This window comes from Pecten maximus, chromosome 15, assembly GCF_902652985.1.
Source record: "Pecten maximus chromosome 15, xPecMax1.1, whole genome shotgun sequence".
Classification (NCBI taxonomy): domain Eukaryota; kingdom Metazoa; phylum Mollusca; class Bivalvia; order Pectinida; family Pectinidae; genus Pecten; species Pecten maximus.
In genome coordinates this window covers 17,116,281-17,142,774 of record NC_047029.1, presented here as the reverse complement: position 1 = coordinate 17,142,774, position 26,494 = coordinate 17,116,281, and the positions used below count along the sequence as shown (strand labels likewise).

The window sequence follows — 26,494 nt, the reverse complement described above, 5'->3', positions numbered from 1 at the left end:
CAAGTCAAGTATACTTACCTAGCGCAATTGTCGTGTGATGATCACAGAGAGTCAATACAAACTCTTAAACCAACTAGAGTGTGGGTTAGGCATGAGTTGTCATTTTTACAGAACTGCAATGGATATGGGTGGAATGATATCGAGGCATGCGCTTGTTGGCGAGGAAATACTGGTATAATTCCTGCTATCCATAAAAAGTATTTATCACCCAGGTTAGTAATTTTTTGCTTATTAATATAGTTGTTAGAACTATGGCGAAAATTACCTCTATACATATACACTTATATAACTGAGACCTTCAACATGCTACCATCACACACGATCTAGATCTACTTCGAAGTATGCTCCATCCTCGATACCCTTCGTGTGTGCAGAGAGCAAAACTGAACGTAACCCCTGGAGTGTCAAGGATGGGTAATCTCATACCTTAGCAATATGTTTAATTTTGTTAAAGTCTGTTTAAAATTCTAGCAAAATTCGAGGGTTATCTTTTTTGCCCATTTGGCCGTCTTTTGTCTTGTAACTGACGCCGTAAGCCTTTCTAACCGCAGCGTAATAATTACGTGGGAAGCCATTTTTTATTACAGGCGTATGGCATGTTGTGCGCATGCGTTATCATGTATACCGCAAAAAAAATCTTATATAGACTGTTGACAACAGCGAGATATTTCCCTTTTATAATTAATAATTCATATGTTCATGTACATATTTCAGCGAAATCCAATTGTTATTGTTTACAAGATGATAATCTTGATATATATGGAACCATAATAAAAAAAACTAATAAATGTGTTGCCGCGTTGACGCCTTAAGTCTCAAATAATGCCACAATCTGAAATATTACGAGTCAGGAGACTGCATTCGACACCAATTTGGACAAGGGGAGATCACTTGTCCATCAAGTTGACTCAAGCCAGGCAGAGCGAACTTACGTAGTATGTGCAAAGCATATAGTTCGGAATGCTCAGTTATAAAACAGGATCTAAAAAAATATTTTAAAGTTTTTTTTGTTTTTTTTTTTATAATTTATTTATCTGAAACATATGTTTTAACCGTAAAATGACATGGGTGATACCTTCTAGAAATAGGTAATGTTCACAGAAGTCGTTTAAAGTTTTTAATCACCTGACCCCTAGCTGTGCCCTTTAATGTTGGTCAAGGTAATTCATTTTAACAAACTTGATAGCAAACTACCTTAACTCTTTATACATCAAATATCCGTTTGTTTTATAGTTATCATTAATTAAAACACAGTCAGTAGATATTCTTTTGATATTTTTGTACTTTATTTTCAGGAGTGTATGGGATTTACCTGTAAATGTCCAATAAGATACATTTGACCGGTTTATATTAAGATTTTAGACAGTCCTGATTTAGAAGTGAAGCTGTTTTGGACAGTCATTTATAAAACAAACCTTGGTACAAAGTTCAGACATGCAAAAAACTAATTCTGATTCCAAAACACTTTATTTACAATTGAGACAATAATTGCTTCACTGTTCAGAATTTAATGTTTAATGACACATTTATAGCTGTGAAATAAATTGTTTGCATCCTTAAAGGCGAAATATAATCTAAACAACACATTATTAAACAGAATTTGTTTCGTGGCGTCCCCTCATAATATTTTTATCCCATACAGAAGATTTGTATGCTCCCCGAATATAATGTTGACCTGTTTTTGTTAATGCCCAGTTCCTGTTTTGATAGGCATTTCATTTTAGCAACAAAAATTCAGCCAAGCCCGGCGAACTCAACATCACCCAGAAAGTTAACAAAACGTCCATTAGTCCGGAAGTATACTATTTGGCCTGTACCCAGCGCCGTTTCTATTCCTGACCTAAACATTAAAATAACTTCATGCTTCATTTAGTCTAGGTATGGTTAACTTAACACAGCATGTACCAAACCTTGTAACTTTTTTCAACGGCCCATTTTGTTTTATATTCAATATTTCGACAAAGAGTTACGCGTACAGGAGATAACAAATTACCTAAAATACATAAATTCTTTTCAATTTCAGTAATGTATTCTGATCAGTTTCGGTCAAGAAACTTTCCTAACACTCGCTCTGGGCACAGTGTGACACACGTGTTGTGATCTCGACCTTGCTTGAGATACAGTACTAAGCCTTAATACACGAGTCGTCATTCATACATAAATATATTTATAGGCCCCTCGCACAAAATAGCCGGACAATATCCTTTCACACTGTGTTAGTAGTGAATATCGAACACAAAGCTTTGAATGAAGATGTTGATATATTAGATTAGAGTTAGGCTTTTATCAATTCGATTCCACGGATGATAAACGCACCTTTCGCTCACTTTGTGTATGTGAGCTCCTATATATGATATAAATGGATTAGAGGAATAGACATATATACACCCTAACTTGACAGTGTACGCTTGTTATCTGCAAAGGGAGGACATCTTAACCATTCATTTGGGTAAGTAAAGCATATTGTCACAAGGAAATATGTGATAAAAAATGTGTTTCGTGATAATCATGTTATTTGTCAATTTGGTTTATTCAAAAGACGTTTGTCAAAATAAGTTTCTTACACGTTACAATATGTATTCACGTCGTTCCACCTTTTAAGTGTATCAGTTGAGATACGTCCAGTTATTCATTTGATACCTTTTCAGTATAGGTATAACCACTTTCTTAGTTGTCCATATGTTACGTTAGTACTGCTAGTCCGTCTGGTCAACTTGAAACGGACATTACGCTTATTTGACATTGATAGTTAATTGACACCTGTCCCTAAACTATCTCATAATTTGCCCGTGTAGTGGTTGACATCGATATGCGTGGTTTGTAAACTGTTAGGTTCAGGACCAGGAACACCACGCGCGTAGCCAAGTTATTTTGTATGTGTATGCAGAGAAATGAAATGAGGGGTGAATAAGTACCGTATTATGATATACAGTTAAGTGTTTGGACAATTTAAGTTTGTCATTAAACGATGTCCGAATAGCTACGTTTTCCCGATTTAAACGACGAGCCTTGTACAGCATTTAGAATGATAATTTGTGTTTACTTTACCTTATTTTGCAAGCTTGGAACACTTTTACATAACGTCCGAATATGTGTTCAATAACCATACGTACATAACCCTAGTCCATTTGTCAAAGAAATGTCTTTTCTGTGGGAAGGGCTGTAAAAGAAAGAAATCAAGACCATAAACCTGAGATTTACCTTGTATTTAAGTCGCGTTACGGTAACACGACGTTTTGGGATGATCGTTGCGACAATGGGCGATGTTTTCATGATGTATGCGTAGGTAAAATTAATTTATATATAAAAGTACAGTTGTAGTTATAAAAGTTCCAGTAAAGTTAATCTAATATAAATGAATCTTTCAACTGTACCGGTGGTCATAACATAGCACGACATGTGTTCTAGAGTTTAAGTTGGAATTATAACGGTTATCATTATACTCCGATAGGGGTTGATTGGTGGAGATTAATGTCCTTGTTCCGGTTATAGCCGTACATAGGACACTCTCTAAGATAGGGGTCAGAGTTCAGAAGCTTAAATAGCAAGGGAACTGTGTTCATGTGACAACCCAGGCAAGCCAGGAAAATCACACTTGGTCTCGTTTGGAGACGTTAATCCCACTATTTAGCAGTCTTGATATATTAGGCAAAACATTCGTGACAGCGTTGGTGTGTAAACTTAATGATTTAAAAGTACTTTAATTTACTAATTCCATCGAAGATCAGACAGAGGGTACATATATAATATCAAAATATGAACATTTGAAAATTAGATTTCTGTTCCTATCTGCGTTCAGAAAGCTGTGTTTCATTATATTCAATAACATTCCTAAGCATACGTATAGTAACGTTCACCTAACGTTTGAAAGCAAACGATTTCCTTAAAAGTATTGATTCATTTCTGCATCTTACCAACTGTCATGTAGCGAGGAAAATTCCAATAGTGAATTTTGTACTCTATGCGCATATATAACTCCGGACCTGTTCTTTTAGTTAATGTTTTATAATTTATTTTAAGATTAACAGTAACAAATATGTAAATCAGACTTCACCCTGGTTTCCGGTTGTCAGTAGTCCTTTATAGGAATGGCACCAAAGGGAGGATGGGGGGCTAGATCAGACATCAGAAAAGAATTTAAATGTTACTATGCCCAAATTTTACATCATATTTAAATGAGATATTATCTCCAATTTTAACTATTCGCTCATTCACTACATGTACGTTTAACAGTAGATGATATAGGCGCTTATTTTACTTTTATTAATTGAGAGAGTATCAGATTATTATATCTACAAGTTTCATGCAGTTTGTTCCGAAATACACACACATATTTGAAAAAAAAAGTTTTTCTCGTGTATAATTATTATAATGGAATGAGTTAAATTATAATTTTATGTTGTATTGTGTTTTGGCATATTATTGTGATAGCATATCTTATATAAGATAATACATTTTAAGGAATAGGAGATCTAACAATGCTATATAGTTTACATTCAGCTCGTATCTGAATATAGTAGTTAGATTGTCTGACATGTGCAAAGAGCTCCTTTCCTCGTGGAATCAATTGAAATCTGCTTTTACTTGAAATACATGTACGTCTTACTGCAACAAAGCAAATACATGTACTTGAGACATATTTAAAAATATAATCTGTTTAATATAAAAAAAGATAATCAACCACCAGGGAGCTTTGTTACATCAGGTGTACCATTTTGACTTGTTTCTGATGCTGATGGTTCCTGCGGGGCGAGCTGAAATTTCTTCCAAAGAAACAGGTCTTCGGATTTTTTTTGTCCCACTTTAACCGACCGATTGGTTGCGTTCCCTGCCACGTAATGACTAGTTATATCAATAATAGTGTTTGATTAGAACCATCACCTGGGGACAACACTCATATTTTGTCTATAGATAAACTCATATAAATGACAGAGCTTTTTTTTTTCTTTGTTTTGTTTGTTTTTTAGGTTTTTTTTTGGTTTTTTTTGTTTTTGTTTTGTTTTTTGTTTTTTGAAAACTGATGTGTACGCAACGGTGTATTTGCCTGAACACCTCGGGCTTATTTTCGATAATCCTTCGTACAAGTCAGAAAGTTATCTTGCATTAAATTCCAAGGTTAAACTGATCAGCTCTTACTTCTTCATTCCAATGGAACAAACCAGCGGGTAAAAACTGTGTTAATATTTTGACATTTTTCGAAGTCAGAGGAAGTGGCTATTGCAATCGGGTACATTGTGTTAAAGTTGAATTGGTTTTATTCAAACACATAACAACATAATATGTAAATTATAATAAATACACAATTCATTTATTGTTCTCATATTACATGATTTTTAGATAATCACCTCTGAAATACACATGCTACACTTATCTACACTTACTTGGTTGTAAAAACTGTAGAGAAATCGAGAAAGTTAATGATCTTATACAGGAGATGATATACGTAGTTTACCCCTAACATTGATACGATAATAACCGAATTTTATTTATTTAACGGATTTAACGTGCCACTAATGCAGTCTTACGACGTTTCAGTTAACGATAAAACCGGTTTTGACCGGTCCCAGGCCTCCACAAAGCAAGACATGAACCAAAATGTCGACATATATATGATTGTTATCCGGTGTGTGAATTAATCACACATATTTGATCTAAATGAATAATTTTCAGTTATACCTATAGTAACACTGGTTTGGTGTTCTATTGTTTAAAGTCCAATCAAAGCTACGGTCATATTTAAAGTCCAATCAAAGCTACGGTCATATTTAAAGTCCTGTCAAATCTACGGTCATATTTAAAGTCCTGTCAAATCTACGGTCATATTTAAAGTCCAATCAAATCTACGGTCATATTTAAAGTCCTGTCAAATCTACGGTCATTTACGGACATATTCCCCTGTGTATTGTTTAAAGTTTTATCAAAGCTACGGTCATTTCGCGCCAGATTGAATCAGAACTTACAGGACAGTAACGTATTCACCTTATCACACGAGCCTTGAACTCACGTGCATAGGCATGTACCTTACTGATGACGTACGCACGAACACTTTACCGTATTTGTTGAATCGGTGGTCAAACATCGATGACAATGCTTAAGAACCACTGGCCAGTTCCGAATTCCTGACTATTTGTTTAAAACTGTTTAGAATGCTTTCAAAACCCCACTTTGCCATGACAGCTCCACAGCTCTGTCGGTCGACCTGACAAAGTCTCAAAGATTGTACCCACGGTATAAAAAAAACGACAGAAAATCAAAACTAACAAAGTCCTTACAATGATCGTTTTTTAAGACCTATGTTATAAACCCACCAGAGGGACCTGTCCTGTTAACCTTTGAATGGCAGACGAGTCGAAATTTTTGTAGGGCAAATATCATATTGGATATGTGAATATGGCAGATAATGCAAAATACATTCTTCAATGACGAGGCAGTCGTGAGGGCTAAGTCGGTGAGTACAGGTATAAGTGTAAGGACTAAGTGGTTACGTCAGTGAGTACAGGTGTAAGTGTAAGGACTAAGTGGTCACGTCAGTGAGTACAGGTATAAGTGTAAGGACTAAGTGGTCACGTCAGTGAGTACAGGTATAAGTGTAAGGACTAAGTGGTCACGTCAGTGAGTACAGGTATAAGTGTAAGGACTAAGTGGTCACGTCAGTGAGTACAGGTATATGTGTAAGGACTAAGTGGTCGGTGAGTACAGGTATAAATGTAAGGACCAAGTGGTTACGTCGGTGAGTACAGGTATAAGTGTAAGGACTAAGTGGTTACGTCGGTGAGTACAGGTATAAGTGTAAGGACTAAGTGGTCACGTCAGTGAGTACAGGTATAAGTGTAAGGACTAAGTGGTCGGTGAGTACAGGTATAAATGTAAGGACCAAGTGGTTACGTCGGTGAGTACAGGTGTAAGTGTAAGGACTAAGTGGTTACGTCAGTGAGTACAGGTATAAGTGTAAGGACTAAGTGGTTACGTCAGTGAGTACAGATATAAGTGTAAGGACTAAGTGGTCGGTGAGTACAGGTATAAGTGTAAGGACTAAGTGGTTATGTCGGTGAGTACAGGTATAAGTGTAAGGACTAAGTGGTTACGTCAGTGAGTACAGGTATAAGTGTAAGGACTAAGTGGTTACGTCAGTGAGTACAGATATAAGTGTAAGGACTAAGTGGTCGGTGAGTACAGGTATAAGTGTAAGGACTAAGTGGTTATGTCGGTGAGTACAGGTATAAATGTAAGGACTAAGTGGTTACGTCGGTGAGTACAGGTATAAGTGTAAGGACTAAGTGGTCGGTGAGTACAGGTATAAATGTAAGGACCAAGTGGTTACGTCGGTGTGTACAGGTGTAAGTGTAAGGACTAAGTGGTTACGTCGGTGAGTACAGGTATAAATGTAAGGACTAAGTGGTCGGTGTGTACAGGTATAAGTGTAAGGACTAAGTGGTCGGTGAGTACAGGTATAAGTGTAAGGACTAAGTGGTTACGTCAGTGAGTACAGGTATAAGTGTAAGGACTAAGTGGTTACGTCGGTGAGTACAGGTGTAAGTGTAAGGACTAAGTGGTTATGTCGGTGAGTAGAGGTGTAAGTGTAAGGACTAAGTGGTTATGTCGGTGAGTACAGGTATAAGTGTAAGGACTAAGTGGTCGGTGAGTACAGGTATAAGTGTAAGGACTAAGTGGTTACGTCAGTGAGTACAGGTATAAGTGTAAGGACTAAGTGGTTATGTCGGTGGGTACAGGTATAAGTGTAAGGACTAAGTGGTTACGTCGGTGAGTACAGGTATAAGTGTAAGGACTAAGTGGTCACGTCGGTGAGTACAGGTATAAGTGTAAGGACTAAGTGGTTACGTCGGTGAGTACAGGTATAAGTGTAAGGACTAAGTGGTCGGTGAGTACAGGTATAAATGTAAGGACCAAGTGGTTACGTCGGTCAGTACAGGTGTAAGTGTAAGGACTAAGTGGTTACGTCAGTGAGTACAGGTGTAAGTGTAAGGACTAAGTGGTCGGTGAGTACAGGTATAAATGTAAGGACTAAGTGGTCACGTCGGTGAGTACAGGTGTAAATGTAAGGACTAAGTGGTCACGTCGGTGAGTACAGGTATAAGTGTAAGGACTAAGTGGTCACGTCGGTGAGTACAGGTGTAAATGTAAGGACTAAGTGGTTACGTCGGTGAGTACAGGTATAAGTGTAAGGACTAAGTGGTCGATGAGTACAGGTATAAGTGTAAGGACTAAGTGGTCACGTCGGTGAGTACAGGTATAAGTGTAAGGACTAAGTGGTCGGTGAGTACAGGTATAAGTGTAAGGACTAAGTGGTTACGTCGGTGAGTACAGGTATAAGTGTAAGGACTAAGTGGTCGGTGAGTACAGGTATAAGTGTAAGGACTAAGTGGTCACGTCAGTGAGTACAGGTATAAGTGTAAGGACTAAGTGGTCACGTCGGTGAGTACAGGTATAAGTGTAAGGACTAAGTGGTTACGTCGGTGAGTACAGGTGTAAGTGTAAGGACTAAGTGGTTACGTCGGTGGGTACAGGTATAAGTGTAAGGACTAAGTGGTTACGTCGGTGAGTACAGGTGTAAGTGTAAGGACTAAGTGGTCACGTCAGTGAGTACATGTATAAGTGTAAGGACTAAGTGGTCGGTGAGTACAGGTGTAAGTGTAAGGACTAAGTGGTTACGTCGGTGAGTACAGGTGTAAGTGTAAGGACTAAGTGGTTACGTCGGTGGGTACAGGTATAAGTGTAAGGACTAAGTGGTTATATCGGTGAGTACAGGTATAAATGTAAGGACTAAGTGGTTACGTCAGTGAGTACAGGTATAAGTATAAGGACTAAGTGGTTACGTCGGTGAGTACAGGTATAAATGTAAGGACTAAGTGGTTACGTCGAAGAGTACAGGTGTAAGTGTAAGGACTAAGTGGTTATGTCGGTGAGTACAGGTATAAGTATAAGGACTAAGTGGTCGGTGAGTACAGGTGTAAGTGTTAGGACTAAGTGGTTATGTCGGTGAGTACAGGTATAAGTGTAAGGACTAAGTGGTTACGTCGGTGAGTACATGTACATGTATAAATGTAAAGACTAAGTGGTTATGTCGGTGAGTACAGGTATAAGTGTAAGGACTAAGTGGTTACGTCGGTGAGTACAGGTATAAATGTAAGGACTAAGTGGTTACGTCAGTGAGTACAGGTATAAGTGTAAGGACTAAGTGGTTACGTCGGTGAGTACAGGTATAAGTGTAAGGACTAAGTGGTTACGTCGGTGAGTACAGGTATAAATGTAAGGACTAAGTGGTTACGTCAGTGAGTACAGGTATAAGTGTAAGGACTAAGTGGTTACGTCGGTGTGTACAGGTGTAAGTGTAAGGACTAAGTGGTTACGTCGGTGAGTACAGGTATAAATGTAAGGACTAAGTGGTCGGTGAGTACAGGTATAAGTGTAAGGACTAAGTGGTTACGTCAGTGAGTACAGGTATAAGTGTAAGGACTAAGTGGTTACGTCGGTGAGTACAGGTGTAAGTGTAAGGACTAAGTGGTTATGTCGGTGAGTAGAGGTGTAAGTGTAAGGACTAAGTGGTTATGTCGGTGAGTACAGGTATAAGTGTAAGGACTAAGTGGTCGGTGAGTACAGGTGTAAGTGTTAGGACTAAGTGGTTACGTCGGTGAGTACAGGTATAAGTGTAAGGACTAAGTGGTTACGTCAGTGCGACATGTACATGTATAAGTGTAAAGACTAAGTGGTTATGTCGGTGAGTACAGGTATAAATGTAAGGACTAAGTGGTTACGTCGGTGAGTACAGGTGTAAGTGTAAGGACTAAGTGGTTATGTCGGTGAGTACAGGTATAAGTGTAAGGACTAAGTGGTCGGTGAGTACAGGTATAAGTGTAAGGACTAAGTGGTTATGTCGGTGAGTACAGGTATAAGTGTAAGGACTAAGTGGTTATGTCGGTGAGTACAGGTATAAGTGTAAGGACTAAGTGGTCGGTGAGTACAGGTATAAATGTAAGGACTAAGTGGTTACGTCAGTGAGTACAGGTGTAAGTGTAAGGACTAAGTGGTTATGTCGGTGAGTACAGGTATAAGTGTAAGGACTAAGTGGTTACGTCGGTGAGTACAGGTATAAGTGTAAGGACTAAGTGGTTACGTCAGTGAGTACAGGTGTAAGTGTAAGGACTAAGTGGTTATGTCGGTGAGTACAGGTATAAGTGTAAGGACTAAGTGGTTATGTCGGTGAGTACAGGTATAAGTGTAAGGACTAAGTGGTTACGTCAGTGAGTACAGGTGTAAGTGTAAGGACTAAGTGGTTATGTCGGTGAGTACAGGTATAAGTGTAAGGACTAAGTGGTCGGTGAGTACAGGTGTAAGTGTAAGGACTAAGTGGTTATGTCGGTGAGTACAGGTATAAGTGTATGGACTAAGTGGTCACGTCAGTGAGTACAGGTATAAGTGTAAAGACTAAGTGGTCACGTCGGTGAGTACAGGTGTAAGTGTTAGGACTAAGTGGTTATGTCGGTGAGTACAGGTATAAGTGTAAGGACTAAGTGGTTACGTCGGTGAGTACAGGTGTAAGTGTAAGGACTAAGTGGTTACGTCGGTGGGTACAGGTATAAGTGTAAGGACTAAGTGGTCACGTCAGTGAGTACATGTATAAGTGTAAGGACTAAGTGGTCGGTGAGTACAGGTATAAATGTAAGGACTAAGTGGTTACGTCGGTGAGTACAGGTATAAGTGTAAGGACTAAGTGGTCGGTGAGTACAGGTATAAGTGTAAGGACTAAGTGGTTACGTCGGTGGGTACGGGAATAAGTGTAAGGTCTAAGTGGTTACGTCGGTGAGTACAGGTATAAGTGTTAGGACTAAGTGGTTACGTCAGTGAGTACAGGTGTAAGTGTAAGGACTAAGTGGTTATGTCGGTGAGTACAGGTATAAGTGTATGGACTAAGTGGTCACGTCAGTGAGTACAGGTATAAGTGTAAGGACTAAGTGGTCACGTCAGTGAGTACAGGTGTAAGTGTAAGGGGTCAGAATTCCGAAGAGCTTTGTTTTCCTTTTACAATAAGAATAATAATAGGTACATTTTGTGTTGATAGATCCATTTTTGTTCGTGGGAACATTTTTGTGTGTTTCCCTCCTCTTTCTTATTTTTTCAACTCTCTCTTTTGTTTGTTTCTCCATTTTCTCCAATGTTTATGAGAAATCGCAAATGAAACTTCAGATCGAATGTTCTTGAACATTTTATATTTTCTTCCAATGATCGGATCTGAATTTGTCAAGTGACCATTGCTGTAACCCCAATCTATACACCATTAACCATGCGTTAGATCAGTGTCGGTATGCATCGCTGTACTAACCTTATCTCGTGCCTTACCGCCTCGCGGCTCGGCGTACACATCGTTGCACGAGGCAAGGTTAGTACAGCGATACAAAAGTCAACACGACAGGTTGGTATTTAAAGACACAATAAGAAGCTGAAACTTTTGGAGGGTGGTGATATCATTAAGTGTCATACTCTTAGTATAGTGTAAAAATATTCAACAGCCATTCTTGTTTTAAATTGATCATTACTACGCTTTATTGGCGCTGTAGCAAGATGTTTCTTTAAATGTATTATTTCAGATACTTTTTCTGCTTGTTGTTCTTATAAAATCTTGTCCGACACATGCTTGTCGAAAGTTCAAAATATCTTAATGAAAGCCAACACCGTCAAAGTATTGGGCCTCTCTTTAGCGTTGTGACGGTTGATCTTAAGGTGGATCATGACACTTATACTCCCCATATCACGCCAAAAGAAATATTCAATATCATCAAATATAATTACGGAAGTATATAATTATCATATTTATGCCAACTAGTTGATATCAACAAATGACTTGTGTTGATCAGTAATTTGCAAAAATGTTTGTATGAAAATTTGAGAAAAGTTTACTTGCCGACGAACGTTTTGTCTGAATGGCAACGTACGTGCATGGGTAACTAAGTCGTCTGTGTCAAGGCACACCCGGAATAAGTCTACACGGGTAAGCCACACGTCTGGTTAATTTCCATGCCTTCTTGGTGTGTAATGAAAAACAAAAATAATTCAGAGAGTTTATCTGAATTAATTTTTGTTTTGTTCTTCAAATCGGAGAGTTTATACTTTATACGGCTTTTTGATGTTCGCTAAGTTAGATAATAACTGTATAGAAAATAGAAATATACCGGCTGCCATTAAAGCTGAGTTTTTTTCTGAAAATGTTGCATGTAAATATAATACCAAAGGCGAGAGTCACTGTCAAGTTATTAAATTAATATATTGGCTAGAACACCACTGAGCATCTTGTATAACAACTAAACATTTTAAAACAATTATCGCATAATCATTCACAATCTCTATAATAAAACAATAAAAAAAACATGGATATCAATATATATAAAGACTGTTACCTACAGTGGCTTACAATAGCGCCTTACAGTTAGGATAGGAAGTCCATATGCTAAATACCAACTTAATGAAATAAACAATACAAATAATATAATTTAGAGCAAAAACAGCTCAATAAGATGTACACGAGCTGTTACCAACATATATAGTAATACATGTACATTAAGTATATACCGTAATTTTATAGCCGAGTCAGGTACGAGTTGTGAACGGGCTGGGTCCCAGAATCCGCGAAGGTGCCAGAATGAGATGTTCGATGTTTGATCATCTTCAAGTCATGCAGCGTGTTCCATTTAGCGGAACGTTCCGGTTGTGCCAACTAGGAACGGGTTCGCTAAATGGTACATGACGTTCCAATCACGTTCTGCGCACGCGAAATCCAACATGGCGGACATAATAATGATTGCGTCAGCGTCCTATACGTTTTTGTCGTTTTTCAACGAGGACGATGACGATACTGTAGAAACAGCAGCGGCGGTTTGTAATATAAGAAACGAACGTACCCGAATTTCTTTTTATGTACTGACCATTGTCAAATAGTATGATGAACAGGAGTTTCATTATCATTTCCGAATGACCAGGAGTTGTTTGAATTTCATTTTTTTTTTTAATTTCATTTTCTTTTTAAATTTCATTTTTTTTTTATTTATAAATCTGCTGGCATGATAAATGCTGCAATCAAGCATATTCAAAGTTTCAAAATTTCAACAAAGATGTACAGCCAGAATAATATGCGATTAACTAACAAATAAATTATTATCACTATAGACTTCCGACCCTATCAGACACTATCCAGCATATCTGATTGTCCCTGGATGTTTTGAAATCTTAATAGATCTTATTCATGGCACTGGTAAAGTGCCGGTCTATCATGAGCAGGGCCGCAGACCGTTTCGATGTCACTGTCAGTAGTATCGCCAGGACTAAGGCGCGAGTCATCATCGCCTTAATGGAATATGATGAAGGAGTTCATCGTCTGGCCAACTGGTAAATAACACACAATCTACCTTTTACGATGCCATCTACTTTCACTTTTGAACTTGATAGAATATAATACAGTCAAACTTCGTTAACTCGTACTCGGATAACTCGAATACCCCGTTCAACTCGAAGTCTTACTCCGGTTCCGGCAAAAATCCTTTTTCTTAGTAATAAAAACTCTGATAATTCGAAAAACTCGGTTATTCCGAAGTAAAATATTGGTCGCGATATTATAAAACCTATGTAAAATGTACCGGTTATCCCGAAGTTGAAAACATCATTTTCAATTTTAAACAAAATGAGTCAACAAAATACTCATCGTACGTCTTGGTTAAATTGTTTACAATTTCGTGCACGGGAAATATCCAGTTTTTGTTTTGTTTTGTTATTAAATTACCTTTAACATATCTATTTTTACTGTAAAACCCGTCTTTATTAAGATCCAACAGTATTGATGTTGACAAACAGAACTTACATAATCCCTTTGATGATTAAAGCAGTGCGATAATTATACCCAAGTTACACCCAAGCTGGCGCCTCTGTACATCTGTCTAGCTATATAGGTTACCATGTGCGTTCAGGCGGAACTATCCGACACACCTGAAATCAAAACTATGGCCGGGTAACGTGTGAATTAATTCCAGGACTTCGTTTCTGATCGAACTATGATAAACTGTGCATTTCCTGCTGCTACTGCACTTGTCAACACGTGATCTGTGCCGATACATTTGTGTATGTATTATTTGCCGCAGACTTCGTATATTGGTTTTTTTTATGATTTTTAACGATAATATAATTTTTGTACCACGACAGAAATTATTTAAATAGATTTTAAAGTGATGAAATTTTGTGTTAATCTTCTCGTCTTTCACTCACTTAGAAATGGCATGTCGGACATGACTCCCAATCACAAATATACTGACTTACTGGATTTCAAAACGATATGATAGTATTGTATCATATATAATTTACTTTTTAGAAATGTCGTGTCTAGCATAAATAATAAATACGATTTTTTTTTATAATTAGTATTTGGAATCAAATAGGCGTGTTTCTGTTAAGGATGCGTTTTTATGCAGAGATGTAAATGATTTTTATAGATATAATATACCAACACGTCTACCTTGAAACTCGGTTAACTGGAAGACTCGGATAACTCGAAGTTTTTCACGATCCCGACGACTTCGAGTTAACGAGGTTTGACTGTAGTTTAAAATGGTCATTTAAATCTACTTACGCGGCACAACGCCGCAAAATAGGCCACAGTACATAGTCCTCGTCCTCCTATGCCGTTTCAGTCAATTCAAAACAATGCGGGTTGAAAGTTCACAAGAGCGATAACTCCTGCAGGTGCATTCGATCGACACAATATTACTAGGTAAACCTGGTCACATTCAAATTCGATGTAGCTATTAACAATTCCAGTTTAATTACCGGCAAGTGTTTCGACAGACTTTTTTTTTAATCATCTGGATATCAGCAAAATCGTTAAGGAAGAAAATGATAGTAAATATAATAATAGAACATTCTGTTGTAAACGGTCTAATATTGTTTTTTAAGACTGGCCAAATCCAAAGACTCGCCCCTTTCTTCAAATATCTGGTTTCATATTTCAATATACAATATCATTATTTAATTTACTAAATGTTAGTTTGATCAGAAATAAAACTATCAACAAGTCATTCCTAAATGCCTCAGAGTAAAAAGAAATGGTTTTGGCTAATGATCATTCCAACGGTGATTACAAAAACGTTATACATAAACGTTTATGTAGGTGTTGAACATCACTGCTCCAACATTGTGATTGGAAGTTCGGATAGATACAGAAGCATCGCCAAACATGTCGAGAAGTAAAAAGTATTAATAAGCCATGATATTTAGAGATCTGAGGTATGTTTGTCTTCTCCCCTTAAAAATACCTTTCATTATATTTCACATTTAAATTAAATTTCAAGGAACTCGACGACAGAAGGTCCAGGAAAAGTTCAAGAGGAACATGTTTTATTTTAGAAATGCTTAATTTAAATAGACAGAAATATTGGTCCATTAGTACACGTGTATATGTATAGTCAGACTACCTTTGGAGGCAGAGGAGTAAGATCTATTCTCTGACCCGTGCTTTAGCCCTGGACAGGACTGACCAGTACAGCATGTATGCATGTACAGATGCATGTATGTATGTATGTATGTATGTATGTATGTATGATGTATGTATGTATGTATGTATGTATGTATGTATGTATGTATGTATGTATGTATGTATGTATGTATGCATGTATGATATATACACTTTAATGAAGTATCCACCAAAGAAGAGAAAAAGATTAATTTTATTACCCCTATTATCAATGAAGCCAGATTATTTCTAATCTGCCATCAATCTGTACAAAGGGACGAAATGTACCGAAACATGTTTTATTTTAGAAATGCTTAATCTAAATAGACAGAAATATTGATCCATTAGTACACGTGTATATGTATAGTCAGACTACCTTGGAGTCAGAGTAACAACATCTATGCTCTATCTCCGAATAAAACTGCATTCATTTATACGTGTGTCCAGACCTTTCATTTTCAACACCACATCATTCATCTATAAGGTGAATGCTTTTCCCGGAGATGTTGGTGCCATTGACGGGACGCACATTTCCATAGCTGAGCCAAGTATTCATAAAACCTCTTACTTCAACAGCAAAAAAAATCTATAGTGCTACAGGTACAAAAACATTTTTTTTAAATAATGCTTTATTCATACCAGATTAAAAGAACTTTCTTTCAGTTCGGCGTTTACGTATCTTTTTTTCTAATCAAAAGTTGCTTGGGTATTCATTTTCAACGAGGTTCAATGATACGAACATGTTTTTAACCCAAATACATAAAAGAAATGAAACATGAACACCTGCTTTTAATGTACATTTTATATCTGTACAGACAGTGGTTGACCATATAGGATGGCCAGGCTCTGTACATGACGCCAGGGTTTACAAGACAGGCGCGGTTGGACCCAATGAGGATTCAATGTAACTTGGAAATTACCGTTAACATTGCATCTTTGACCCATATATATACATATCAGTATATCTACTGTTCTGTGTGGCAAGTGCGTATGCGTGTTTTGGGTAGCCACACGCATCCATGTCGCACGCACGGCGGGCCGTCCTAAAATTGTGCCTTTGCTGTTAATAGGACGTTAAACAAAATAAACCAAACCAAACTGTTCTGTGTATTTGTGTCGGCTTGTGTCATGATGAAGAAGTTGACTGCTTCGAAAATGACAACTTTAATTTATACATGAATAGGGCACAAGTAATATAAAATAAGATAAATTTTCTTTGATAATTTTACTTTTATGCCAAAATTATATGTGATGTTTTACAATAAACAGGATATGAATGAATTTAAAATGTTATACCAATATCAATATGTCTACAGCAATCATACATGGTACCAAGTTTACAAATGCAATTGTATTGTGACAAGACTCGCTAAACTGGTAATTAAAGACACAATATGTTAATACCAAATATGTGTATGTTTTTTCGTATAAAAAAATGCCACAATTTCCATTTTTTGGCACCAACCAATGTAAGTGGTTTGAAATTCTCCATTTCTTACAGGTATAACTTACATTAAAACCAAGCAAAAGACCAGTTGGTTGCTATCTACAACGTTAGCCTAGTTAACGTTAACGTCAAGGTGTTGAACGAAACCGTCTGCGCAGGAACGTCGTCTACTCGATATCAAATCAATAACTTATGGATACGTTTAGGCATTTTTGATTCATTTGACACACAACGCACTGAAAGTATTATAAATTTTGATCATTATTTTCACACGCTTTCATTTCTCTCCGTGTTTGTTGACAAAAAACGCACTTCGCCCGGATATAGCCTAAAGAATAGAGGCGTAAAATCCGGCAAAATAATAACGATTTACGTCGTTGAGTTCGCCATGAAAGCTGAGAATACCTTAAATATTATGCAACATGTACTAATGCAAATTCATCGTTTTCTGTTGAAATTCGACTCAAAGATCTTTCAACGGCGGCCATATTGGTTCCAACATGGAACCCTCAAATGAAACGTTCCAGACGAACCGGTTCGTTCCAGAGGAACGTCGCATTCCATTTACCGGAACGGCCGGTTCGAACTGGAACAACTGGAACGTTCCGCTAAATGGAACACGCTGATGCACTCTGTCGTCTGGTGAGGTCGCCAAGAGTTGGCGACGGAGGAGCTGATCAATGATTTCTTGGTCAAACCTGACACCGAAACGCAAGAATTCAGCAATATTGTTACGATGCATCTTCGCTAGCCAAGGCTTCTGATGGAGTGTAACGTAATCAGAAGCCTTGGCTAGCGAAGATGGTTACGATGGAGCGCACGTCATAATCGCCAGAAAGTCTCAAATTGCTGTCTCAAAGGCACTTCTGCATGTGTTCCCCTAGTCTTCTGATGTGTTCCCCTAGTCTTCTGATGTAACTGTGACCAAACAACACTATGGAGTTTCACATCCATAATACGACTGTGTAAATTGGATACATGGTGATGAAATATTATCTACATCAGTAAGTTATAAAAGTCTATACACACCACGTATATATCTATGAGTACATAGAGAATACATTGTCAGTGTCTTAAAATATAAGCTGTATTTTTGACGAGGGTAAAGAAAGACAAAAGTGGCGAGTCTCTATCGTATGACAGAATATTTCGGTATTTTTCACTCGTGCTTCGCACTCGTAAAAATATCGATATTCTGTTATAATCGTGAAATATATGTTATATTAAACGGGAAACCATTCAATATCCTCTCTCTCTCTATATATATACAGATATGTAGTTAGACAGAGTTTGTCTTTTGTATCATTACGTTACCTGATTAACAGTATTGCACATCATAAAAAATAATAATAGTGATATATAATAGTGATATATAATAGATATATAATAGTTATATATAATAGTCTAAGTAATGTACATATAAGGTAAGTCTTTGTTCTAATGTATCAGTAATGCCTCTATTTTTTTCCATAAAATGCTCACATTGAGCATTTGACAGAACTTTAACATTGCATATGGTAAAAAGGCCTTGCATTTTGTTGATATTAGGATAATTACTGTAATAATTAGGAATAATTTACATGTTTCTCGTTTAAAAAGTAATCTTTCTATTTCTATTGGTAAGCGCATATTGGATGTTCTAAGCTTAAATATTGTTAGTCTACTTTTAATTTTAGCTTTACTAGGTATTTTTCAAGTTCAAATTTTTTTTTGAAAATAGAATAGGTGGGTCCTCTAGCAGAGGCAAATTAATTACCCCTCTATTGTTCCGCAATGTGTATATAATTCCTTTGCTTGAAAGGAAAGATAGGTTAAAACCCTAACAAAGGACACTAACTAAGCCTCAGCATTAAATCGGTTAAGAATGGGAAGAAAAGGGAGTATATCTGAATGTACAGGTGAAAAGACAGTTAAATTGACGCCCTACTGTGTTGAAAAATATGTTGGCGTTCAGAGAACACCCCGGAGAAAGTAGTTAAATGTCCAAATTAATAGTAGCCGTCGTTATCCCGATACCCGTCTGTTATCATGCCGTCTTGTTTATAGTGGTTTTCTATCGATACAGTTGTTTCCGTGTTGGCTCGCCATGTTGCTAACATCTTCGTTCATCACCTGAGCTCGGCTTGATTTGTGTCTTTCTTTATAACTTATTAGTAAATAATATTGTCTAAAGTGACTAGAAATACAAATTATTAACGTGGGTTTTCTCCAGTAGATTTCCCTGGAGTTGAGCGCACATGCTGTATCATGTTAGGGACTAGCTCTCTGAGAGGATGAAGATTCAAGTCAAACACATGTTTCTGTGTAACTTCTAATTTTTTATTCTCTCCGAAAACTAAACATAGAAACAACTTCCGGTGACGGACATAAATCATGTACAAAATGACGGATTCTGGATATGCGATTGATGGTTTATAATAATATATATATAAATGTATATGATATTTATAACATCCCCCACGCAAAACAAAATTTTACCCTTACAAATTTTGAAATAACCATCAATTGAATATGCCAAAAAATAATATTATACATATCTAACATGTCTGATTGCGATTACATTATGACATGAACGATTTCGACAGTTAACCTGTCCGAAGCTAAAAAAAAACAAAACTTGCAAAACTATGGCAAAATGCAAATTGAAACTATCAATATTGAATACAAGATACTAGGAGTCAATTTTCAAACCATGCAAAACATTGTATGATAGTATGATATATCCAACTTTGTAACAATAAGTCAATGTATGATAATGTGCATCACTGGCACGCACTATGTCAGGCTTAAGTAGAGTTCATGATTGAATTCTATGGTTGCTCATAACTTAAAATAAGTTTGAAATGCACACTGTCCATAAGAATGTCATCAATCACAAATCTATCTAAAACTTAAATATGAGTCAAACACAGGTTCCAGATGAGCAGGTATACAGAGAGAATGTGCACTAATCAGAGGATAAAGAGCTGTAAGATGTACGCGGTGGCTGACTGGTCATCTTGTCCAAAAGAGAGTTGAAAGAAGGATTACTCTCAAACGGGTTTGTTTCACATCCGAAATCGTCAACTGTAGGTATACATGGTAGTACTGTTGGTTTCGGGAATTCTCTGGCTTGAGGTTTTGGGGTTGGAAGTTTTGACGGAATGTCATTTGGTATCAAAGGAACTTTGTGAACTAGCATAGATAACATCTCTTTAGATGAAATACTGCCAAAACTAGAGACTGCTTGAGATACAGGTTGACGTTTGGACTGAATGTCAGGTGGCACCAAAGGCACATTTTCAACAATATACATTGCAGGTATAACTCTGGACGGAATATTGTCATCACCGGGTATCGCACTAACACAAGGCTCACATGACTTTTCTCTAGATCTCTTTTCCTGTCGCTTCCTATGAATCCATTCCCGACGCCGTTTACGGTTACGTTTAAGCTGGGATGGTGACTTGTGTTTTGGACCAGTTCGTTGTTTACACTCTGCCAAATGTTGTTGGTGTACTGGTGATGAGGTATCAAATGCATTATCACGGTCTGCTTGACGAATGGGTAGCGATTTTGTCCATCTAAGTGAAAGGGAGACATACTGGTCGTTTTCCTTTATCACATAAGTTGGGTCAATATTGACAAATTCCAATTCACAGGTTTTCAAAAGTTCAATTATTTTCGTAGGAATCATCGTGGAATGTAATGCCATCATCACCATATTTACAAAAAAGTCTACATAACTGATATTCCCATTAAGCACAATGACATGACGACACTTGCAGTTACAGATGATCCGAGAACCACGTGTTCCATGACCGAGTCACACAATATTTACAATTATGTACAAAAATATGGCTGTGTCAGTAAAACCCGACAGCCAAACAGCCAAAGTCACTCACATTATCGATGGCTTCATCAGGGACGATTTGGATTCTCCACCATGTTAGGGACTAGCTCTCTGAGAGGATGAAGATTCAAGTCAAACACATGTTTCTGTGTAACTTCTAATTTTTTATTCTCTCCGAAAACTAAACATAGAAACAACTTCCGGTGACGGACATAAATCATGTACAAAATGACGGATTCTGGATATGCGATTGATGGTTTATAATAATATATATATAAATGTATATGATATTTATAACAATCAATGTAGGAAGCCCACAGAGGGTGTGTGACTTGTGGTCAGGGCTTAAGCAGGACTAGACTTTCTGCTTTGTTGGTTTATACGACCATACATGTATATATTTCCTCTAAAGATTTGTCGTTGGTGGGTAATTACACTCACAGACTTTCATCTGTTACCGGTGGCTCGTACGTATTCCTTGTCTTTCCCAATTCCCCCCCCCCCCCCCCCCTCCCCTACATATCTCTCTTGGCCTGGCATCACTTTGGCCTTTAGTTTAGCGTTTGTTCCTGGGAGGAAGGCTTTAGGTTCTTTCCCTTGGCCGAGACGTTTTTGGAATTAATAACAAAACGAATATGGTTCGCACATTAATGTAATCGGCTTATGGCCTTCGGTAACTTAGCCCGAATGATTGTGGCCGTTTGACCAGACTAATGGACATTTTGGAGAGAATGATCTGGCCTACAACCAGAATGAATTACTGAACTAGCTGGTGTCTCTTGTTTCAGACATTGAGAACAGAATTATTTATTATTTGTAGACAAGCTGTTAATTTACCACCAATACAATAAAACGAAGACTTCCGTGAAGAGTCTATTTGCTACCGTTCAGATTTTAAATTTTAAATGTCTACAGTTGGATATCGAGAGCAAATCTCGTGAAATCTCACTGTGACTTTCCTTAAAGCTGTCACGTGATATGTGAAATAGATTCTTTGTTTTTACATCCCGCTATTTCAATGACGTCACGTTTATAGAATCGATAGTTAAATTAGTGTATTTTGTCAATATATATGATAACACCGGTTATAATGTCGGGTGGTATCAGAAGTAGGGTCCAACGTTAATGTTCATGTTTTTGAATTTATTAAACTCTTCTATGCCAAAGGCTCATTAAACTGAGATTATTCAACTCATTTAATAAATTCAATATCACATGAACCATTCGGTGATGTCAAAATCAGCATCCTCCAAAGGGAAGAATCCATTTTGTCAATTAGAATATCTAATTTTTCAAATCAAATTTTCACGATTAACCATCCTTAGGCTAAAAACAACACGAGACAACAAAGTCACACCAATCTTGAATTCCACAGCCAAAGGTTATAACGCCACGGAGACATTCGGCTATATTCTCTGCACAATTGTAAAATATCTCTTCCGTATTAAATAAATAAATAATAGCAGAAAACTGGGCAGTGTAGGCTAGAGATTCACACACAAATACTTGTGCTGCAAACCAAATTTCTTTTGAAATGTGTTTTTTATTGAAAGCATTATTCAACCATTGCTTCTCTTGTTTTGCCTTTCAGACACATGCACTAACAATGCGCCTGTATCAGAAGTGGACGGCGAATGTCGTTATTTTGTGAGTATGACATTATCTATTGTATTATCATATCTTTACTATTTTTAACCCAATGTTTAATCATGAAAACTTTCACTTTGCTGGTCAATTAGTCCGGTCAATTATTACTCAGAATGTAGAAACCTTAATCTGAATCCTAGGATTCCAACTTGTGGATTACAATTCAATTCAGAGCATGCTAGTAAAATGATGTGCACCAGGCCAGGTAACGATTAAGCAGTTACTAGATGTACCGGATCTAACCTAGGTATGAATGGCTGGTGTCGTTGATGAATCAAAAGACGCATGCCCTTCCGGAACAATCAATGGTCTCAATGCATATCTATATGTTTAGATGGCATGAGACGAAGTTGAATGAACTGTTTTACATGTCTTTCTTACTAGTTTATTTCTAGTCCGTAACGAAATGTTCCGGAGTAGGTACATTCGGAATTATATGCAAGATATATAACGGATTTTTTTTCATAGGAAACAAAATTATACCCTCACCTCAACCACTGGCAATTTATCCTAAAAATTGTGTACCCGACTTGACTGAACAGTAAAACGATTTGTTTAAAATTCATCGGCCTCTGATTGGTTAAAAACGAAAATCTAACTCGCTATAACTCTTGAAACATTTGCTAGAATTTGATATTGGTCTAAATGATGGTTATCTGGCTAATTTATAATAACATGGCTATATAACTAACAATTCAATAGAGAAAACTCGAAAATCATTATATACTATTTCCATCTTACATTTCATCTTAAGAGCTGTGCCGTGCTCCTTCTTTTTTATTCCTAGTACGTATATGTACCTAAGTTGTCGTTCTAGTTTTTCTTAAATGTATTTCCAGGATATTGTTTTATTTGATCAGGACTATGCAAAAACATTTTTGTATGTCAGTACTTTTAAATTTCGCCTATAGTACCTTTTTGCAAATGTGCAAGTTCCGTTGATTAGCAAACAGTTTGAAATGAATTTGTGGTTTCGCTACATTTTGTTTTGACATTGGGAAAGCTGAAAAAAAAGGAAAATAGATGTATCACATAGTAATGATAGTTGTTATTCTTATCCTTGCAGAATCTGCATTTGTGCGTCCATCTGGTACATATTGGATCAACATTCAAGTGAAAATGCCCCCTACAGGAGAGCCCAAATCCCCACTTCTTTACAATATACACCATCGTCTGAGATCTCACATACGTCACAACGAAAATCTCCCGCAAAGAACGTCGTTTTTCTCAAAGTTCACAAAGTCGGGGGATCTACTTTGATGAACATGTTTTATCGATATGCTTATTCTAAAAACCTCAATCTTGTTGTCCCCATCGATACCAAGGACGCTCGCTGGAACTACCTCGGCTTCAATACCACTCTACATACTAAAAATATAGTTCCCCTTCCGCGCGGTGAAGAGTATAACATATTATGTAATCATGTGCTTTATGACAAAGTGGCATTTTCTAAAATCATGCCAAAAGATTCTGTGTATGTTACCATTCTTCGAAACCCTGCTGAACAATTTGTTTCTGCAGCAATGTATTACAACTTTCTGACATCATTAGAAATCAAAACAAGAAAACATATCGGTAAACAGCCGATTCCCGAAATCTTCCACGAGTATTTTCTTCATAACGATAAATATGATGAGGTAGATACCTTCCACGTAAGAAATAAAATGTCACACGATCTCGGACTTCCTATGCATCGCTTTGATGACAAGGTGTTCATACATGCTTTTATACGAAATTTGACCATTGATTATGACCTTGTAATGTTAATGGAATATTTTACGGAATCAGTTATCTTAATGCGACGTCATTTGTCCTGGGTGTTAGAGGACGTTGTCTTTATTCCACTAAACGTTAACCTCGAAAAGAAGAAGAAAGATTCTTTGTTATATAATGACGACATAAACTTCCTCTCAAAATGGAACTATGCAGATTTTCAACTTTACAAACATTTTGAACAAATATATATGATGCAGGTTGAAGCGGAAGGACCTTCGCTGCAACAGGAAGTGACGTATTTCGAGAAACTATTAAAACAGATCGGTCAGTTTTGCAATAGTGGCAATGAAATAATGACAGTGACCGAATCAAAATGGTCAAAGGCTTTTAGTGTATCTAAAGAACAATGCACAATGATGACGTCAGACGCTTTGCCGGTGATAAAAACAGCTATACGAAAGTCACGAAAACGTTTTAACTCATGGGCAAGTTCGAATGGAATCAAAGTTTTGCCTTGAAAAGGATTTTTGTTGAAATATATTAAGTTGAAATTTGTGAATTAGTGATTTTGAAAAATTTGTTTTGCAAGGCATCATTATTTACATGTTTGTAAAATATACAGGGTACTACCACGATATAAGTTTTTTTAATATAGAGGTGGATTTAGTTTTGGGGAAAATAAAAAAAACTTGGATGAATTTTGCAGTTTGTTGAAAACTTGATTGATCCTTATATTTCTCCAGCTGACAATATAAAAATTGCTAAAACTGCACAACATTTCTTGGAAAGATCGGGAAGATTCGACTAGCTACCATTCTTAACCCTCTCTCCTTTTCCTCGTCTTATCAGTTCAAGGAACTTGTCCCAAAATGTCCTCTTCATCTATCTATCTATAATTGTGAAGTAGTTATAACGACAGTACAGACAAGTAAATTGTCGAATTTTCGAGGCCATCTGCCCCTTTATCAAGACACAGGTAAATTACATACGATCACATATAGACATAGAACATGGAACAGTTACACAAATATAGTGGGTATAAAAAACAATACGGGTACACAGACAGACAACAAAGTGTACATAAACAAAGGAAACGGATTGGATACTACGTCAATGAACAACAAACGGTTAGGCAGTAATAGTGAGTTTGACAGTACAGACAAGCAAATTGTCGAATTTTGGAGGCAGTCCGCCCCTTTATCAAGACAAAATAAATTACAAACGATCACATATAGACATAGAACACGGAAAAGCTACACAATTTTAGTAGATAAACAACCAACAATGTCGTTATGTTTGTGTTAATGATACCATCGGTCGATAATTAACTCGGCGAGGGACTTTTGTAATTAATTAGAAAACAGATATATATATACAATAAAAAGAGTTATTTGATCCTTACGGACGGAATAATATTTTAAAAACAAAAAAACTTAACAACGTTCTCTGAGCGCTTTCTCTCCATCTTTGGGATGTCTTTGTATTTATATATAGGGCTGTTGGTTGGAAATCCGTGCCATTTCTCTGTGGTAAATACCACCCACTACGTGTCCGTTTTAACGTAGTATTGAAATCATAGGGACGACAATAGTTCACCATCATGCTGGCTTTTCCATGTAACCATCATAAAGGATCACAATGATCAACATACAAGCGTTCGTCACCAAATTAGAATTACTAAAACTACTATTTTGTACGTACAGTTTAAAGTACATGTATCTTGTACGTACAACTATACGACTGTTTTGAACGTACGACTTACATGTAATATCTCATACTTACAACTATTTTGGGCGTACAAATTGGTTTCTTGTACGTTGAAGATAAATAAGGATATGTAGTGGTCCTGATAAGCCGCTGTAGGAAAATAAAAACCGAATTGGATAAGATCTAGAGCACTATCAGAAGGGAGATAACTCTTGAGACCTTGTACAGCGGCATAGCAATAAGGTTCACTCTAAATACTAGAACTGGATATATCCTTAAACAGAAAATATCTCTAAACAGATAACTGACAAAGTTAATATCACCGGCTGTTGTTGTCTCATTGACAGCCGTCCTCGTAAGACACTGTCTGTTAAACAAAAACAAACAAACAAACAAAAAAGTCTCCTAGACACTCGTCCTCATATGGTGTCTTTCTAGACACCCGTCTTACTATAACTGAGTGTTGGTGTCTCCTTATCACCCGTCATCATATAACGCAATGTTGGTGTCTCCTTGACACCCGCCTAACTATAACGGACTGTTGGTGTCTCCTTGACACCCGATTAACTATAACTGATTGTTGGTGTCTCCCTGACACCCGTCCCCATATAACGGACTTTTGGTGTCTCCTTGACACTCG

General features: G+C 37.0%; 1 protein-coding gene across 1 annotated transcript; it reads left to right on the top strand.

Moving 5' to 3' along the window:
- Positions 1-2,209: 2,209 nt before the first annotated feature.
- LOC117343894 (galactose-3-O-sulfotransferase 2-like) lies at positions 2,210-24,849 on the top strand. Its single transcript, XM_033906441.1, has 3 exons — positions 2,210-2,449; positions 22,376-22,431; positions 23,498-24,849. Exons 2-3 carry the CDS (start codon positions 22,391-22,393, stop codon positions 24,663-24,665), a joined length of 1,209 nt encoding a protein of 402 aa, XP_033762332.1. The 5' UTR covers positions 2,210-2,449; positions 22,376-22,390; the 3' UTR covers positions 24,666-24,849.
- Positions 24,850-26,494: the final 1,645 nt, after the last annotated feature.